We start from the raw sequence: 20,043 nt of genomic DNA, 5'->3' as shown, positions 1-20,043 counted from the left end.
CCCTGCAGGGAGCACCATCAGAAATGCCGCGGAGCAGCGGGCATCGCGTTTGCATCGCACGGCGCCCGGAAACGACTAAAACTGCAGCGCTCCAAAAAATGGGGTTTTGCCTGACAGAAATATAGGTGTAATTTTGACTCATTCACACCAGACAGTTACTGTGTGGGCTGTTGTCATTTTTTTGATAATCTGAGGGAAAAGAGGTCAGGCCCCCTTACTAAACAGTCAGGTGTCGCAGGTTTTAGAAATCCTAGCAGGCACGCCGGAGTGTCTCCTGTGGCACAAGGGTCCAAAATCACTGCTCTCGAGAGTAACAGTCTTGCAGTTTCTTTTATGTGTTTGGCCTGATTACGTGAAGGCTGGAGAGAGCAGATGGGGATTGGATTATGGGATAGTTAACAAGATTATGTGCTCTCTTGAGGGTGGTTAGGCTTATATCAAAGGTGTGTTAACCTAGATGCACAGAAGCAATGGCCAGGGCTTGCTGAAAGCAAAGATAAACCTTTCATTAAAAAGTTATGTGCCTGGGGTGTGACTACCCACCATGACCTACCTGCCCAGTTCAGAATTTATGACCAGGTCACCCTGTAAGGTTACTTTACACAGAACCCCTTTTTTCGTCCATAGTAGAATAGTACATTCGCCTTAGAAAGTGCTTGCCAGTTTCTTCAAGTTAAACATATACTTGCTCTGTGACCAGCAATTCCCCTACTAGGTATTTACCCAAGAAAAATAAAAATATATGGCCAAAAAAAGATTACAAGGATTTCAAAGCCGCTTTGTATAGCCCTACACTGGAAACAACCCAAAGGTTCATCCACAGGTGAGTGGATAAACAAATCTTGGTATATTAATACCATAGACTCCTCCTCAGCAATAAAAAGGAAAAAGGCTGTTTCGGGCAACCACATGAATACATTTCTAAAACATTACGTTGGGACAGAAGAAAACAGATGATTCTCTTTAGGTAATTTTAAGACCAGCCACAGCTCAGCTGTGGTGATGGAAACCAGAAGTCTGCTGGGCAGGGGGATTGCCTGGGAGTAGGCATGAGAGAACCTGGAGACGATGGAAACCTTCAGTATTTGATTTTGAGTGGAGGTTACATGGGTGATCACAATTGCTAAAAGTCCTCTAACTGAACACTTAAGCTGTTCATAAGGTACAACTCAGTTTAAAAAAAAAAAACCCAACCATAAAGAGATTTAGTTAGTTAAGGTTAGTCAAGTATGTTTGACAGTCTGATCATAATGCTTTACCCCCGTCCGAGGAGACAAACCCAGTGAGAAAGTGTGCATCTGAAAATCGCTTCGAGTTTAGAATTGAGTCCTGAGAATGATCTGTCACTCTCATTAGAGGTAGCAATGGCGCTGCGGTGGGGTTGGCTATCAGCGTGTGACAAGTTACATCCCTAGTCTCAGAAAAATCCCACGAACACTTCGCAGACCACGATTTAGGAAGAAATAAAGAGGTTGTAGAAACTGTTATCTGGCTGGCAGTTCTGAAGTCAATTGTGGGAATAATGTGAGGATTTGGGTAGGGGGAAGACAATGCTTTGAGGTTCCCAAGGGAACTGAGAAGCTGTGTTCATCCACTTACTTGATGAGAGATATTCAAGCCCCAAACAGCTTTTCTACTTGAGTGGTGCTGCTGTCCCTGAATATTACATCTGAGCGGTTACTGCCAGGACTTGGCTTAGAGCAATAAAGGAAATGAGATAACTACTGTAATTTGATTTAGCCACCGCTAGAGTGAAAGTTCTCTCTCACAGATCTCTGGTAACCTCTTAATTGCAAAATCCGAAAGCCAATTTTCAGTCCACATTTTACTTGGCCTCTGTTTTAACATGGGTAGACTCTCCTGAAGTTCTACCACCCTTGGCTTCAGAAGAGTAGTCCTGTGTTTCCTGCCATCTCTGAGTACTCTGTTTTATCCCTTTTCAGAAGTCACTGCTTATTTTCTGCTAGTCACCTAAATATTGGCATTCCTTGGGCTTCCTTTTAGTTCTGTGGCCATTTACCAAGCTCATCCTCCTATTCGATACCCTGTATCTTTGTACACGCATCTCCCGGTGCCTGCAGTTACCCTGTTTCCTCCTTCTAGCTTAAAACATCACTGTACACACTCACTACCCTGTTCCCAACAGATCAGTCATTGTCTCCCCTGTGGTTCCTACAGCACTTTTGTTTTTAACTTCTGTTCCAGTAGGCAATGTATTAATTGTGCGGGAATGGTTGGTTTGTGTTTCTCTGCCCTCTAACAGTAGAGCTTCTTGAGAGCAGGGACCTTGTCTCATGTAGCTTTGTGTCATCAGTCGCTGGAAAGGGCCCTGCGTGGATCAGACACTCACTAAAGTTTGTTGCATGAAGTAAGCAAAGGATAATCCACTTTTTCTCTTCAGTCAGGGGGCTGGAAACATAAAGATTGTTTCTCCCTCTCCCTATCTGAAGAAAGCAGTCACACATCGGAAGCAGTGGAGAAATGTGGGTGTATTAGTCATGTTTCTGCAGAGAATAGAGCTAATAGATATAGATATACACACATCTATCAATCTCTTTCCATATAGCCATAGATATACATATTTATAGCTATGTGGTAGGCAGTTGGACATGAGCAGAGCAGGGACCACGGGCCAGGTACAGAAGGTCACTTGGATCGAAAATCCTATGTGTCTAGCAAGGGGCAAAACTGGAAAAACAGGCACCTCGCCCGCAGGGTACCCTTTCCTTCCCTAGCATATCTCTGGTCATTCGATTTAGACCCCCTGACCTTTCATATCGCTGGTCATGTGGTTCGGACCCTCCCCTGACCTTTCCTCTCTGGCATGTTGCTAGTCATGTGGGTTAGACCCCCTTAGAGGGAGAATGAACAAGGGGGATGAAGAATAGCCCTTAAGCATTAAGCCCCCAGGACAGTGAGGTTCTGACCCGCATCAAATACACGTAGGCTCAGTCGTGTTTCAGCTCCAGGCCCAGAAAAGCAGCAAAACCAGACAAGGGACACCACGGCTGCCTTCAGGATAAGCTGCAATGACTAATGACCCCTTGCACTGGTGCCAACCAATCAGTGGAGACCATGACCCTGAAAGGGCACCCCTGGAGAGCTGATGAATATTCTCTTCATATCCTTCCCTGGGACCTCCCCCCAAACCCCCACCCTTAAAAGCCCTAAGGATGGGGGGCCCAGCCTGAGCCTTTTCAGTCTCCCTGCTCTTCTCCTCACCACGCACTTCACTGTTACCCTTCTTTCTCCTAAGCTCCGAGGGCCTTTGCCTCTGGAACTTGCTTCCCGAGCCCATTTCTTCTTCCATTCATTTCTTCTACCTAAATAAGCTTCCTCTTATGGTTGAGTCTTGGCTCTGAATTCTTCCTTAGCCAGAGCTGAGGAACTGAGGCTGCTGCCCTGAGGGCTGACACCTGGTGCCCGTCTCACCACCAGCAGACACATGGATATCTATCTATAGCTATATGGGTATATGGAGGGGGGGGAAGGGAGGGAGGGAGAGAGAGAGAGACTGATTTATTAGGAAGGATTGGCTCACATAATTATGGAGGCTAAGTTCCACGATCTGCTGTCTGCGAGCAGGCGGCCCAGGACAGCCAGTGGGGTAGTTGCTGCTCAGACCTGAAGGCCTGAGAACCAGGAATGCAGGTGTGTGGGGGCAGGAGAATACGGTGACCCAGCCTTAGCAGAAAGCAAATTCTCTCCTCTTTTTGTTCTGTTCAGGCCCTCAGTGGATTGGAGGATGCCCACTGGCATTGGTGAGGGCAATCTTCTTCACTGGGTCTGATTCAAATGCCAGCCTCTGCTGGAAACACCCTTAGGAACACACCCCAGAATTGTTTTATTAGCTTTCTGGGCACCCCTGAGCCCAGTCAAGACGTGACATTAACTGTCACAGGGAGTTTAGTGGGCACTGAGGACTTTCCTGTACCCTGCTTCCCTCCCCTCTCCTGCCCAGTTGACAGGGAGACTGCCCAGATTTATTTGGATTAATAACTGTTCTCTTTTGAAATGAAATAGTGGGAGACTTTTGAGGAATGATGATGAATGTGATGCCAAGACTTAAAACTTCCTTCTCCAAGGCCTAATGGAGTGAGTAACAATGAGTAAGAGGGAAAGCCCAGGACTTCTTAATTCTAGCCAAGATTGAGTAAGGCCCCTGCAGGCTCACTCTCCCAGTGACCACAGCAAATCCTCCGGAAAAAGTGGAAAAAGCAGCTACCTAGGGCCTCTGAAAAGTGAACACTGTAATAATAGCAGGTGAAGTGGGGAGAGAAAATGGTAATTAATGAATACCAGTATGGTACCTGTGTGTTTCCTGGGTTTGATCCGAGGGCAGGCCGAACAAAGACTCAGAGAGGAGCCCGGCTGTGTGGCTGGAGCACCGGGTTAAATAAAAGGGCACTATGAGCTGGAGAGCATGGGGGGAATCCTGGTTTGTTTTACTCTTTGTCTATCTATCTCCAGTCCTGCCCTGAGGCCAGCCTCAGGCGTGAAACAGCTTCTGTGGTGTGACTAGTGTTGCAGACACCTAAAACTCCTGAGGTGAAACCTGTCCCTGTTAAAAGGGGCCCCTTCGTATGAGGGGTGGGGGGACGCCCACTGTTTTCTTTTTGTCTCCTTTTATATGTTGAGGACCCACTTGCACAGGGTTGTGCAACTGCGGGAGGAGCTAAAACTGAGCAAGTCCCGTGCTCCAGACCAGAACTGGGGAAGGGGCCTTGAGAAGCAGTGCAGGAGCTGTGACATGCACAGAAGGCCGGTCAGAACTTGTGATCGGAAGCTGGCAGGGTGGAACACTTGCTAAACAGTCAGCATTCCTCGGAGGCTCTTGCCAGGACCCAGAGTCCCACGACAGCACTAAAAATGTCCAGATGCGGTCCAGTGCTAGTCAACCAGGGAAGTCTGATCCATTCTCAAGGGAAAAGATCATCAGTAGATGCTAACCCCCAAATTGCCTAGATTTGGGGGTAAAGACTTTGAAACAGCTAATGCAGCCTTGCTCCATAAAGGTGAACACTCTTGAAATGAAAGGAATTTTTAGCAAAGAGCTATGGGTAAAAAAAAAAAAAAAAGAACCAAGTGAAAATTTTAGAAACAACAGTACAATGTGCAAAATATTATAAAAATTCGTTGGCTAGCCTCAACAGCAGAATGTCTTTGTCCAAGGAAAGGGTCGGTGAGCTTGAAGAAAACTCAGCGAAATAGTCCAAACTGAGAACAAAGAGGAAAAAGTAAATTAGCCTCCTCTCTCTGCTGGGCATAGGCTTTTGGGTTGACAGGTTTGTTGGTTTTCTTTCAGTCGCAGACAGATGTTGTGTTGGTCGCTCTAGGGATTGTTCTAGTATCATTTCAGCCCGAAACCCTTGATTTAATACTGTCTTAGAAGTATTTCAGGGATGGGACGGCCCACTGAAATACTCCTCGTTTACCGTCATCTGAGGAAGTCTGTATTTCATTTTTACTCATGGAAGGTGTTTTTAGTGGACATGGAATTCTCAGTTGTCAGTTTCTTTTGTTTTAGTGTTTTAATGATGGTGTTCCATTAATTGTCTTCTGTGTTTTCTGATGAGAAATCCACAATATTTTCAACCGAAGTTCCCCTATATGGAATGTGTTATTTTTCTCTAACAGCTTTCAAGAGTTTTCCTTTATTTTTGGTTTTCAGCAGTTTTGTTACGTATCTGGGTGTGGAATCTTTTGAGTTTGTCTCATAAAGGTTTCACTAAGCTTCTTGAAACCGTAGTTATGTCTTTCAACCATTACTTCTTCAAAAACTTATTTTTGGTTCCAGTCCCTTTCTCCTCTTCTTCAGGCACCCCAGTGACACGGCTGTATTCCCACAGGATGTAGAATGAACAGCAGCCTTCACCTAAAAAAGCAACATGCAGAACCCCATTCCAGCGACACATAAGACTAAATAAATACTCAGCAATAATTTTGACAGTAAATGCTCAAAACTTATATGAAGTGAGAAATTTTTAAGCCCTGAGAGACTCAGAGTTTACTTGAACAAAAGCAAAGATGTCCACTGTTTTTGAACAGGTCAGTTCATCATTTTAAAGATTTTAGTCCTCCTAAATTAATGTATAAATTCAGTATAATCCTGATTTAAAAAAGCACACAAACTAATGGGCTCTATTATGGAATTAGAAAATACGATACTAAGGGCCACGTGGAAAAGCAAGCATGTAAGAAGTGCTGGGAAATAACTGGGAAGGGAAGACCGTGAGGGAGGACCAGCCCTCCCAGTCTGTAAATGTTAAGGCCTGTGGGGTCGCAACAGTGCAGGGTTCTCACACGTGAACAGACAGGCAGACCAATGGAATAAAATATGCGAGGACTTATAACGTGTCACCTCTGCAGCGCGGTCTGCATCTTCCAGAATTCTCTGATACAAATGGACCCACGTACACATGGAAGGTTAGTGTATGACAAAGGCGGCATCGCTCTCTCATCACTGGAGTAAACGTGTTTTTTAATGCATGACGCTGGGACAACTGAGCAGCCACTTGGAAAGAGATAAAATTAGATGCCTGTTTCACATCATACACATGAATAAGCTCTAAATGGATAAGGAATATAAATTAAAAAGTAACACCATGCAAGTACTAGAAGAAAACATGAGTGTATTTCTCTCTAATGTTGTATAAGGAAAAGTTTAGTTAATTATGACTAAAATCCCAGAGGTGATGGAAGAAAAGATTGATAAATTTGACTATATAATCGGGGGGGAAAAATTACATGGGAAACGACCCTAAAATAGAGCATGAATCATGGTTTGCAGTAGTCCAAGCTGTGGTACAAAGTTACTCTTAATTTATCGCCACGGTATTCTCTACGACATGGCCCTCATTTCGTGGCGAAAGCAGCGTGACAGTGGGCTCCTGACTGGGAGATCCAGCAGTTCCGTCACGTTCTGCTTCTAGGAGCAGACAGCCTAGTGCAGGGATGGGACGGCCCACTGAACGCTCGCCGAGGTGGCAGGTTGCAGAGAGGGCCCTGTGGGGTCGGGGAGTCCCAGGATGCAGCATGGGACCCATGGCCAGGGTGTGGTACTGTCACCAATAGATACACTTGGATATTTTAAAATATATAGATGTCTCAGATGTTTTAAACATCTGCCAGTATGCAAAGATTCTCAAGTTATTAAAAAGGAAGGTTCCAGAAACGTGGAGGCCCACTGACACACATTTTATTAAGTCTCTGTGGTTTTCCGTATATTTTTTTAATTTCCTTAAAAAAAACACACGGTTCACATGATTGTCTCTAGGTGAGGGTGCTGTAGGTCAGGGAGGGGAGGGGTGCTGTAGGTCAGGGAGGGGAGGGGAGACTCAGACCTGCTATTTTATACCTTTCCGAGTATTTTGAAAGCGTGCCTGTTACGTGAATGACATACTTTTATCACTAAAAAAAGAGAGAAACAGAAGACCTGACAGTTATTCACAACTTGCTCCTGGTGTCCTGGTGGAGTGAGTTAGAGCTGCGGCTGTTTTGCTGATGTGAGGGGCGTGGAGCCAGGGAGCTGGTGGACGGCCATGCTGGGGCTGGTGTCAGCGCGCAAGGATGAGGGGAGGGAGGGTAAGAAGGTGAATCATGCGAAGGCTAAACATCTCTTTAGAGTTTGGACATGGAATGTAGTAGCTCACACTCCTCTGCCTGTTTTTGAAACTCAGCAGAAAGGTCTAAAGCAGGGGTGTCAGACTCATTTTCACCGGGGGCCCCATCAGCCTCGAGGTTGCCTTCAAAGGGTGGAATGTAATTGAGGACCGTATAAATGTGACTACTCCTTAACAGTTAAGTGAGAGCCCAGCACTGCCGCAGGGTAGAAACAAGGTGCCGGGCCGGATAAAACAAGGTGGAGGGCTGCATTCGGTCCACGGGCCTTGTTTGCTGCCCCCCACCCCCCACCATGGTCTGAAGTTATTGACAGCTGTTATTTTAGAAACCCGTGGCTGTGAGAGACACCTCAGTGGGAGTCCATCATTTCAGTCGGTTCCTTTTAAAAGAGTTCTGTCCCGTCTGATGGGTTTTTAGGGTTTGGGGAGAGTCCGGCCTGGGGCTCCGTGTACCATCATCTTTATTTTTTTATGCCGATTGTCAGTATCCGAGATATGATGCATGGGATTATCACTTCTCATCACTGGAACGTAAGCTCCGTGAAGGCAAAGACTGTCTTGCTCACTGCTGTATTCTTAAGATGTAGAAGTGTACCCAATGATTTTAATATTTATCTGCAGAAGACACTCAGTACGACTTTGTTGAATCAGTAGCTGTGTTGAGATAATTGAGGGACAAGTGGAACCAGGGCGGAACTGCACAAGAGAGACTTGACTCTGTTGATCTCACGGTAACTAATTTGATCTTTCTTAGTCTGACCAAGGACATGACGGGAAAGGAAGACGTGTACCGAGGCCCCGCCATCAGGGCTCTCTGCAGAATCACCGACGTAAGTTCTTTGTGTTGTACGGCACTGGTTTATCTGCAGGAGGCCGCGTAGGCCGCAAGGGGTCCCTAGCATTGCTTTGGCTCTCCAGTACCGGCAGACCTCCTTCTGTTGTGCTTTCTTTACCGCGCTTCACAGATGCTGTGTTTTTACAAATCGAAGGTAAGACTCTCCACCAGCAAAAAGATGACAACTTGCTGAAGCCTCAGGTCATGGTTAGCATGTTTTAGCAATAAAATACTTTTAAATAAGGGTATGTATATTTTGTAGACATAATGCTGTTCTTGCACACGTAAGCATAACTTTTATATACACTGGAAAACCAAAAGATTAATGTGACTTTATCGTGACAATTGCATTATCGCGTGGTCTGGAATCGCACGTGCCGTATCTCGGAGGTAGGTGGGTGTAAAAGAAACGTGGCCACAGAAAGGCGTGTGTGCTCCGGGCTTCTTTTCTTTCAGACTGGCTTCTCCTTTGACCTGGAGCAGCCCATTTCTTTCTCAGCTTGCCTCGTAGACTTTGGTCATAGGACACACTGCTGGTAGGAAACAGAAACCCGTTTGAATTTAGCTATAAAAAGAAACCTTCTTATGGAACACAGAGCTCTCAGAATCTGAGGTAAAACTTAGAACCGGATGCCAGAGCAAGAAAGAGGGCAGCTCTAAGGAACTCAGATAGAAGCAAGATTTCTCAGCTATTTACTGCTAGGCCCATCATTTACTCCTTATTCAACAGTGAAGAGAGGGAACCTGGCTAGCCACCAGCCAGCCCCGTGGGTCCGAGTCAGGTGTTGGACCTGACTCAGCCTGTTGTATTTGCAGAGGTGAGGTGATGTAGTGTGGTAGGCTGTCCCTTTCTTGGGACCGTGAGTGGAAATGGTTAAAATGAAAGGCAGGCTGGGCATTGCCAAACAAGTTAAATACTGGTCCAGCGGTACTCATGCCTGGGTGTGTTTTCTGTGTATGTTTGCAATCCTCTCAAGTTTTAAAGGTTGAGCAGGATCAAATGGTAAATCTGGATTCTAGAAGGAGTAGGAGAAATGCTTTAATGTTCTGTGCTGCTCAACTGTTTTATTGTGGTTATTTTGTTTTTAGTGTTAAATCAGTGGCATAAGGCTTGACAATGCCAGTGCTAAACAGTACGACTCTCTGTATCCAAATGCTGATGGCAGTTTATGTATCTTCTTGGCCACCACCTTCCCAATGCTAAGCTGTCTTCCAATTAGATTAAAAAGAACTTTATTCTCAGAGGATTTCACATTAAGAGCTCAGTATAGTAGTATATCAGACATTTAATTATGTATCTAAAATAATCAGGTTACATTTGATTTGTAAGACGCTCTGGGATCCATAGAAAATAGATCCCCTTCACACAGAGGTATTTCAGGATTTCAAAAGCAGCTTTCATCCTTGCCTAGGAATGTCTTTTTACAGTGCCCCTGGTAGGTTGGACCCTACTTATGTATTTCCTCAAACTGGAGCACTCCACTTTGAGACAGTCTATTTCCTCGTTGAACAGTTGTTTGTCTTCCTTACGTATAAATGTTCCTCCTTGAACCTTCTGCTCAGATTGTCTGGGTTCTGCCTGATGGGATACGATTACTCCATTACATGCTGATCCTTTTTAATAAATTCTAAATATTTACACAGAAACTAATATATATGACTGGCTTTTGTAAGTTATTTGGAAGCAGTAATGTAGTGCAAGCATGTTTTGCTTCAGCCTTTTCTTTATGCATGTTACTAGGGAACAATGCTGCAGGCCATTGAAAGATACATGAAGCAGGCCATTGTGGACCGAGTCTCCAGTGTGTCCAGCTCGGCGTTGGTGTCTGCCTTAGTAAGTGAACAGGGACCGGGCTGCGCTCATTCTGTCACAAACGAAACATTTAAATACTACGTGTACGTCTCTATTACTTTATACAAGAGTGTTTCATCTGCCAGGGCAGCATTGGGCAATTAAAATGGGCAGTTAAAACATGAAATTTTCATGTGTATCAAAGGTTTTGGCAATCAGAAGGTTATGTTGTACACATAAGAAAGATGGGAGGTAAAGGCAAAGGGCAGACAGGGAAGAAACTGAGGGTCTATCTCGTTTTTTTAAATCTTACATTAGTTATGACCTGCGTTTTTACCGCTTGCCCCACTGTCCTCTCCCTTCCTTGCCACCCATACCACAGTGTCTCTCAGTCCAAAGTCTCCTGTCCTGCCTCTGCATCTCCTCCCAGGAAGTAGCTTGTGTTTTAGTAATACCTTTCTTTCTCTTTTATCAAAACGAAATTTATTCTTTATAATCTATCACACTGCTTTGAATAAAAATTGATTAGTAATGTGTGAATGGCTTTGAGCATCTGAATCATAAGAGTTTCCTGGAAGTAAAACCTTTACTGTTAACATTATATAAGTACCATTCCATTAATTATCCCTTCCTGTCCCTCCCTTCTCATTACTTCTTTTCCACATCTCTCCCAGCGCACAAAATGTAATAAGGTATTCACTCCTGCAAAGGGCTCTTGGAGAAAGTGTTTCATTATTGCCTCAGGCGTGGAGACTTGAGATAGACTTAAAAAGCTGCAAAGTTGTTTCTTTTTCTTTTTTTCTTTTTTGGACTTGTCTTTTGGAAAAGGAAACTAACTCGTGTTTCTAAATTTCCAGTGATGCATTATCTATCCTTATTTTTTCCTGTGTTTAGCATATGATGAAGATAAGTTACGATGTGGTTAAGCGCTGGGTCAATGAAGCCCAAGAAGCTGCTTCAAGTGATAATATTATGGTCCAGGTACGGTCATTGAATCATTTTAGCTTATGTTTCAAGATCAGCTTCCTTTAGCCCTACATTGTAGGGGCAATTTACTGATTCCCCAAATGAGTATTCGCTAAAGGCTGATATTAAGCAGCCTGTTGGTGCGTATTCTTGAGTGGGTATCCCACTAATTGTGGTACTGCCATAGGTCCTGCTAGTGTTAATAGAAACTGGAACAAAATTGGAGAAAGCTTCTTACATTCAGTGGTAGTTTGAGATGCCCATTCCAGAGGTCTGTCTTGAATTTGTTTGAAGAACGATTTGTGAAGAAGGGTGTTCACTTCCAAGCTTTTCAGGTCTTGATTAGAGTGTACACTGTAAAAACAGTAAGGAGTAATTTTTGCTTTGTGAAACTTTAAAACCATTTGGTTGGAAAGAGCTCCTTTTGGATATTCATTAGGCTATTCCTAATTAAAAGGAACAAGATTAAGTTGTTAACTGGCAATTTTATGTAAAGTACTCACTTGTATTTGAGAGGGTACTTGTTTATCCCCTTTCAGTGTTTGTAACTGTTCATGTTAGCATCTCCAGTCACGGGGAAACACAGTAGTTATTTCTCCCTCGGGAAACACCCTCAGTCCCCTGATTCCGATCATTGCGCTTACATACAAAGTGCCTTGGTGATATTTGTGCACTCCCTCAGCCTTCTTTAGGAGGCGAATCCTTGAACTCCTCATGTGGTTACAGATGATTTAAGGCCACTCAAAGACCTGCAACACCAGTAAAGCCTTGACCCTGAGAACCTTTGCGCTGAGGATGTGTGGGGCAATGCTGACCCTGCTAGATGTACCTTCGGAATATATCACCCTCTTAATACTTGTCCAGTCTGAATTTACACCTTCTGGGGGTGAACTAGAAACTCTTATCCTTTCAGTCTTGCCTGTGTTTGATTCAGTGTAAAAAAGCTATTCTATTTTGTATACTTTTGATCTGGGCATCTTTTTATTAAAAATCGGGCCCTGGCCAGGTAGTTCAGTTAGGCATCATCCTGATACACTAAGGTTGTGGGTTCAGTCCCTGGCCAGGGCACACATGAGAATCAACCAATAAATACATAAATAAGTGGAACAACAAATCAATGTTTCTCCCTCTCAGATCAATCAATAAAAATGAACTACTGTAATTTCATTTAAAAACTCTAGTTCCATATGGTTCTATATTCAAGTAAATTTTGTCTTCTTACTCAGTTTTCTGTTAGTCACATTCTTTTTCTTGTTCTTTAGTACCATGCATTGGGAGTCCTATATCACCTTAAAAAGAATGATCGCCTTGCAGTTTCTAAGATGTTAAATAAATTTACGAAATCCGGGCTCAAATCACAGTTTGCTTACTGCATGCTGATCCGAATTGCCAGTCGTTTACTGAAAGAAAATGACGAGGGGTAAGTGTCTTCATCTAAACCCAAGTAATTTTCCCTTTGCTGGTTACCACACCTCAGAATATATTTCCTTTACGAATATTTTTTGGGCAGTGCTGACTTTGCAGATCGATTTCATGTTTTCCAAATTAAAAAAAAAAAAATGGGACTTCAAGTAACAACTTTTTCTTTTTTATTTTTACTGTGTGCTCTGGTATATGTTCTTAGTAGGTTATGATTGCTCACAATACAATAACAAACTGCTACTGAACAAAACATACTTATAAGTCTAAGGTATACAATAATTAAATGTGAAAAGTGGAAGTGACACTAGGAATCTTATTTATCCCTTTTGTTTTTATAAGAGAGACTGTTGGAGTACTGCATTTAATGATTTATTTAAATTATTTAAAATTAAAGTGCAGGAGAGAGAAAAGTAGAATTACACATTCGTAAGGTTCTTACATTATTCATGAAACAGCATTATATCATTTGGTGGTAACCTGCAATAATATAAGGATGAATACTGTGATCTTTTGAGTAACCACTAAGAAAACCTAATAGATATAATGTAAATGTTAACAGAGACGATAAAATGGAATATTCAAAAATACTCACTGGAGCTTCCTGCAGTGGTGGAGTAGCTGGGTCATATAAGCCCTCCTGCAAATAATGATTATATTAGTATAAAACTATACCTCCCCCAAACAAGAAAACCCATAACTATTTGACAGTACTGGTGAGTTGTGAAACGGAGGCAAAACCTGGAGGGAAGTTGACTCCTGAAAGACAGAAGCTTCCCTGGGTGAGATTTGGGCATTTCTGGCCAGTCTCCTGAAGGCAGCTAGCAATGCCCAGGTGGGATCATGGGAAGCCACAGTATTTACTGGACAGAAGGGCGAGAGCACAGTTTGAGGATGGAAATCCTGGAAAGGAGGGAGCTATAAGTGGGGCGAGCCTCAGAATCAGTTTTAAACTACAAAAACCCTTGACCTGCCCCTGACCTGTGCACAAAAAGGGGAAGGCTCCAGGAATCCCGGCAAATAGTAGCTGTGAGCTGAAAGAACTGAGTGGGTAAATCAGCTGCAACTCACTGTGGAGGTGGTAGAGTTTAGAATTTGAACCCAGCCAGGGTAACTGCCTGGTAGAGGAGCATCATAAATCCTGGAGTCTTTGCCTCATATCATTCACAATGTCTATAATCGCGCACCACATAATGATGTTTTGGTTAGTGATGGACAGTAGATATGATGGCGGTTCCATGAGATTATAACGGAGCTGAAAATTCTTATTGCCTAGTGACACTGTAGCTGTCCTATGTTGTAGCTCTCGTAACATAGTGGCAGAACACATTACTCATGTGGTTGTGGTGATGCTGGTGTAAACCAACCTGCTGCACTGCCAGTCGTGTGAAAGTATACAGCACCTACAATTATGTACAGCACCTAATATTTGATAATGATAGGAAGCAACTGTGTTACTGGGTCATGCATTTACTATATTACTGTTATTTTTAGAGGTACTCTTTGTAGTCATGAAAGAGTTTGCTGTGAGACAGGATGTTGTGTTACACAGACGGCAGCCTCACACGTCTCACGTTTACCGGGTCTCTTGATTGCATGTTTTGTCCTGTGCTTGATTTAGTATCACGTTGTTTCATTCATCATGGCCCCTAAGCACAGAGAATTCACCACTGATGTTGCCAGCAAGAGGTCACATTAAGTGGTTGACCTGAAAATGAAATTGATAGTGATTAGGGGCTATGAATTTAGGAAGTCAGTGATGATTATTGCTCAGCCGGTCAGGCCGGTCCTGCCCCATTCCACCGGCCTGGAAGAACGAGAACAGTGGTGGAAGCTGTGAAGCGATCTGCCTTACTGGAGGCCGTGAGAAGGACAGAAACCTGGGAAGGGTCTGTATCAGTCAAACATGGGGAAACGACCTGGAGTAACGACTTGACATAGAAGCACGTTCCTCTCAGCACCACGGTAATCACGGCCAAAGCAAAAGTCTGTGAGGCTGAAAGAAGAGGCTGGGCCTGTGAACGTTGAGTGTGCTGCTAGCTCTGAGCGGTTTAAACAATTCACTCCATAAAGTGAAAGGGCGTGGTGAATCTGCAAGTGCTGATGTGAAGGCAGCTGAAGAGTTTTTGGAAACTACATAAGCTGGTTGTGGAAGAAAATTACTTTCCAGAGCAAATACTCAACATGGATGAAACCTCTCTGTTCTGGAAACAGATGCCTGAAAGGACTTTCATTTATAAGGAAACCAAGTCAATGGATAGGATACCCGTTGTTTGGAGCCAAGGCTACAGATTGAAGCCCTTTGTAATCTGGCTCAGTGAGAACCCCAGGGCCTTCCAGTGTAGCGGGAAGCACGCGCTGCCGTTGCTCTGCGGAGCGGTGAGAGGTCATGGGTGACCCAGCTCCTCTTTCAAGATGCCCCCCTGAATTGCTCTGCCAGTGAAACGCAGAAGTATAGTTTGGAGAATAATACACATGTACCTTTCAAGATTTTGCATATTTTTGATAATGTTCCTGGACATCCTCCTTTTACTGGTGCTCCTTATCTCAGTATCAAAGTGGTGTTTCTCCCTGTAAACATCATTTCTTCAATCCAACCAATGGACTGAAGAGTCATAGCAGCTTTGAGGGCCTACTGCCCGAGGAGGGCCTTTGCCCAGACCACCGCTGCAACCAAGAAAACACGGATGCAATCCAGGAAGTATTACAACATCTATGACTACGTCAGGAGTATTTGGATGGCGCCTGGAGGAAGACACTCGAGAGATTCATCCATGACTTCAGGGGGTTTGTCAAAGAGGAAGAAGTTGCAAAAATCAACAAGGCTGTGGTTGATAGAGCAAACATCTTTAACCTAGGTGTGGATGAGGTGACCTTGAGGAGCTCCTAGAGGTGGTTCCTAAGGAACTGACTAATGAGAAATTGTCAGAAGTGGAATGGGAACACATAGCTGAAGAAAAAGCAAGAGGAAAGGAGACTGCAGGAGAAAACCCCCCAAGAAAATTTACAGTGAAAGATTTAGCAGAAGCATTTGTAGACCTCAAGCTCCTTAAAAAGTTTGAAAACATGGACCCCAATGACGAAAGGTTTTCGTTAGTAGAGAGGAATGTTCACGGTGCATTATCTACTTGCAAGCAAAGGTACGATGCAAAAAAGAAACCCAGCAAACCACCCTGGATGTATCTCTGAAGAGAGGACACCTCCTAAAGAGCCTCAGCCAGACCTTCGTGAGGTGGTCTAGAAGAAGACATCATTATCACAGGAGGTAACAGCTCCACGCATGTCGCAGCCCCTGAGGCCCTTCCAGTGGGACAAGGTGGAGGTGAAGACAACGACTTGGATGATCCTGACCCTGTGTAGGCCTAGGCTAATGTTTGTGTTCATGTCTTAGTTTTTAACAAAAAAGTTTACAAAATAAAAAAATAAGTAAAAATAGAAGAAAGCTTACAGAATAAGGATATAAAGAAAAGTTTTGTAGTTTTGTACAGTTTTGTACCACTGTACAATGTGCTTGTGTTTTGAGTGTTATAGTAGAGTTGAAAATTTTAAAATTTTATAAAGTGTAACTTTATAACTAAAGTTAATTTATTATTGAAGAAAGAAAAAAAAATTAAATAAATTTAGCCTAAGTGTACAGTGTTGATGACGTTTACAGACATGTACAGAAATGTCCTAGACCTTCACTTTCACTCACCACTCACTCACTCACTTACCCAGAGCAACTTCCGCCCTACAAACTCCACTCATGGTAACTACATCATACAGCTGTACCATTTTTACCTTTTATACCATGGCTTTACTGTACCTTTCCTGTGTTTCAGTGCGTTTATATACACAAACACTTACCACTGTGTTAGAGTTGCTTGCAGTATTCGGTACAGTGACACGCTGAATAGGTTTATAACCCAGGAGCAATACCCTGTAGCCTAGGTGTGCAGTAGGCTCTCCCATCTAGGTTTGTGCTAGTACATTCTGTGATCTTCACACAACAGAATTGCCTGATGATGCATTTCTCAGAGCATTGTCCTGTTAAGTGACACGTGCCTGTATATAGTAAAAAATTGCCAGAAGTGCAAAGAATTTGGAAAATGTGACCAGCAATTAAGAGAAAAAGTGATCAATAGAAACTGACCCTGATATGATGCAGACACTGTAATTAGCAGACGAAAACTTTAAAGCATCTATTGTAGATTGGTTAAAGACTTGGATGGGAAGTAATGAATGAACAGAGGAAATGGAAACTGTATGAAGGAATTCTAGACCTTAAAAGTCAGAATTCAACTAGAGGAGCAGAACCCATAGGAGATAAATATATAGAGATTATTACAAAGAATTGACATACAGTTTGGGGGCTTGCTAGGCAAGTCCAAAGTCTGTAGGGCAGGCTGTCAGGAAGGGAAGACCACAGGCAGTCTGGAACTTGTGGGCACAGGCCGAAGCTGCTGTCACTAGTGCGATTTGTCATCCCGTATTTTACTGTAGGCAGCAAGATGAAACCAGGCCCCACCTTCAACACTTTCCTTGGAAATTCCCTCAAGTGGATAGCCAAGGCCGTCACAAGTTCTGCTTTCCACCTGCCTGGAGGATGCGATGGCACTAAACTCTGCCAGTACATGACAAGGACCCACCCCACTCCGCTTTACCAGAGCGTGGATGGCCCTCACTCCCTTTTGCGCCCTCATCACAGGAGCCTTGAAGGCAGACTTCTACAAGCCGTCCAAGAGCCCTCGCTGGCAGTGCCCTTAAAGACCAGGTTTCTCATAGTCTTTTTGAGGCAATTTAGGCTTCCTTCATCATGCTCCTCAAAAGTCCTCCAGCCTTCGCCCAATGCCTGATTCCAAAGGCACTTCCACAACTTTAGATATTTGTAGCAGCACCTCACTTCCAGATACCAACATCGGTATTGGTTTTGTATCGCTGCCTTCATTGTAATGGCCTACCACAACATCTGTCTGATTTCACAATTTGGGGGGCTAGTAGATACAGGTTTCATGAGTTAAAGTTAAGATGCTAGCAGGATGCTGTTGTTCACTGGAGGCTTAGGGGGAAACTCCATTTCTAAGTTCATTTATGTCAGTGGCCAAATACATTTCTTGGTGGTCATAGATTGTAGGGCCCGGTTTCCTTGCTGGCTGTCAAGCAGGGGTTGGTCCGTACCATGTGAGGTTAATATAATCACAGGTTCCATGGAGGGAGGCGTAGGCATCTTTGGGGCCATTTTGCCTGGTATAAGTTCAGTCACTGAAATAGATTAATTTGTCGGCTAGGCTTAACACCAGGTTAGAGATGGCTGACGAAAGAAGGAGTTAGGGTTAGTGAATTTGAAGATAGAACAATAGTAAGTAACTAATTTGAAAAACAGAAAGCAAATTAAAGAGAAATAAACAGAGTTTCAGAGGACCGTGATATATCAAGTGATATGTAATTGGGATTTCAGAGGAAGATGTGAGAGAATGGAGTAAAGATACATGAAGAGATATTTCCCAGTATTCATTTATTCTAGCAGGGCAAGGTCGATCTGGCAGCCAAAGCTCAACACAACCGTTCCTCATTTAAAGAATAAAGGGGACAGATCCTAACATCTTAATGGATGCAAAAAAAGGTAGTTGATAAAATTTAATGGCAATTTTTGATTGAAAATCTCTTTTCAAAGCAAAAGGAGACATTATCCTGATAAATCTGCAGTAAACTTGATACTTACTGGTGAAATGTTGAAGGCTTTCCCCTTGAGATTGTGAATGAGACAAGGATGTTTGCTAGTCCTATTTTTTAAGTGACATTTTACTGGAAGTCCTACTTGATGTAATAAGTCAAGAAAAAAAATTAAATATCTAATTATTAGAAAGACATAAAACTATCTTTGTAGGTGACATGATTGTGTATATAGAAAATGCAAAAATGATCTGCATATTATCTATTAAAATTGATACATAAATTTACCACTTTATTGGATAGGTCAGTATGCAAAATCAATTTTATTTCTATAGTCCAGCAACCAATCACTAAGGTAAAATTTTGAAAAGATGGCACTGTATTAAAATTGTTAGGAATAAATCTACAAAAATTGTGTACATCTCTCCACAGCAAATTATAAAATGTTACTTAAATTTAAAATATGATCCGAATGAGTGTTCTTAGGTTGGAATATTCAATACTGTAAAGAGGTCACATCTTACTTTGATTTGTGGATCCAATGAACTCCCAGTCAGAATCTCAGTTGGCTTCTTTTAAGTACCAAACAAAAATGCATACATTTGTGTGTCAAAAGACAGACAAGTATACCTTTAATACTGTTCTTCATAACAGCCCAGAAATGGAAGCAGTCTTAAATGTCCCTCAATGCTAGAATCAAAAAATAGTGATGTGGTCATACAGTCAATTGTGTACAACAATGGAAACGAACAAATTACTGTTAAATGCAACTATGTAGATGAATCTCAGGAAGAAGTCACACAAATGAATACATTTTGTATACTTCCATTTAAGCTATTTCAGACTTAACAGGCACAACTACTCTATAGTGTTAAAAGTAAGGATGGTATTTATCTTTAGGGCAGCAGCAGGGCAGTGCCAGGAAGGTGGCATATGGGGGTTTCTGGAATGTTTGGAATATTCATTCTCTTAATCATGGTAGGTTTGTAGTAATTCACTTACAATTTGTACATGCAAGTTTGCAATAATTCACTTGTGATTACTTATCTACTTTTGCATAACAAAGTATAGCAAAGCTTAAATTTTTTAAACATCCAGGATGGTAAAGGGAAAATTCTGAAAAGTATATGAAAGTAAAGACATTTGACCCATACTTCTACATCAGATTTCTCTCAGCTTCGTTGCATGCTAATTTTGGGGGGGGAGCAGCCCTTCCCTGGCGTAAGGGGCCCGGGATGCAAACCTTGCAGCCGCAGGGCATAGCATGCTGGCAGCAGGAAGCTGTGCACGTTCACGAGTGGGGAAGTGCCAGCTACTCTGCTGATGTGATGGAAGAAGCTCGAGCCCTGGCCTTGCGGTTGACCAGAATTGACTGAGTGTGGTGGTTACGACGGAGGTTCATAGGACTGAACTTCTTTTCTACATGGCCAGCTGACCAGTTTTGGATAAAATTGCCCTTTCCCTTGCTTGTTAAATGCACTTGTCAATTCTCAGAATTTCTCTTGCAATTCTTTTTTACTTTGTATGTATGTTACCATAGACAACATTTCAAAAAAATCAAAGGGTTTTTTTTTTTTTTTTTTACACTGTAAACTTCCCTGTTGGTTTATAGTTCAGCTTCTACTTCATCCCATGAGTTTTGGTATGTTCCGTTTTTGTTTGTCTCAGGATATTTTTAAATTTCCCTTTTGATTTCTTCTTTGACCCATTGGTTCAACAGTGTGTTGGTTAATTTCCACATATTTATATATTTTCTA

The 20,043-nt window shown here is 42.9% G+C and overlaps 1 protein-coding gene across 1 annotated transcript in view; it reads left to right on the top strand.

Annotated features, from left to right (window-relative positions):
- COPG2 (COPI coat complex subunit gamma 2) overlaps nt 1–20,043 on the top strand; it is a 145,581-nt gene that overhangs the window by 25,303 nt on the left and 100,235 nt on the right. Inside the window, exons 6-9 of the mRNA XM_024554967.3 lie at nt 8,377–8,452; nt 10,199–10,291; nt 11,144–11,230; nt 12,478–12,635. Coding sequence (XP_024410735.1) covers nt 8,377–8,452; nt 10,199–10,291; nt 11,144–11,230; nt 12,478–12,635 — 414 coding nt within the window. The remainder of the gene's footprint in view (nt 1–8,376; nt 8,453–10,198; nt 10,292–11,143; nt 11,231–12,477; nt 12,636–20,043) is intronic.

Source organism: Desmodus rotundus, chromosome 6 (assembly GCF_022682495.2).
Source record: "Desmodus rotundus isolate HL8 chromosome 6, HLdesRot8A.1, whole genome shotgun sequence".
Taxonomy (NCBI): Eukaryota; Metazoa; Chordata; class Mammalia; order Chiroptera; family Phyllostomidae; genus Desmodus; species Desmodus rotundus.
Note: the sequence above shows the minus strand (reverse complement) of the source record. Positions and strands in the feature narration are given on the sequence as shown.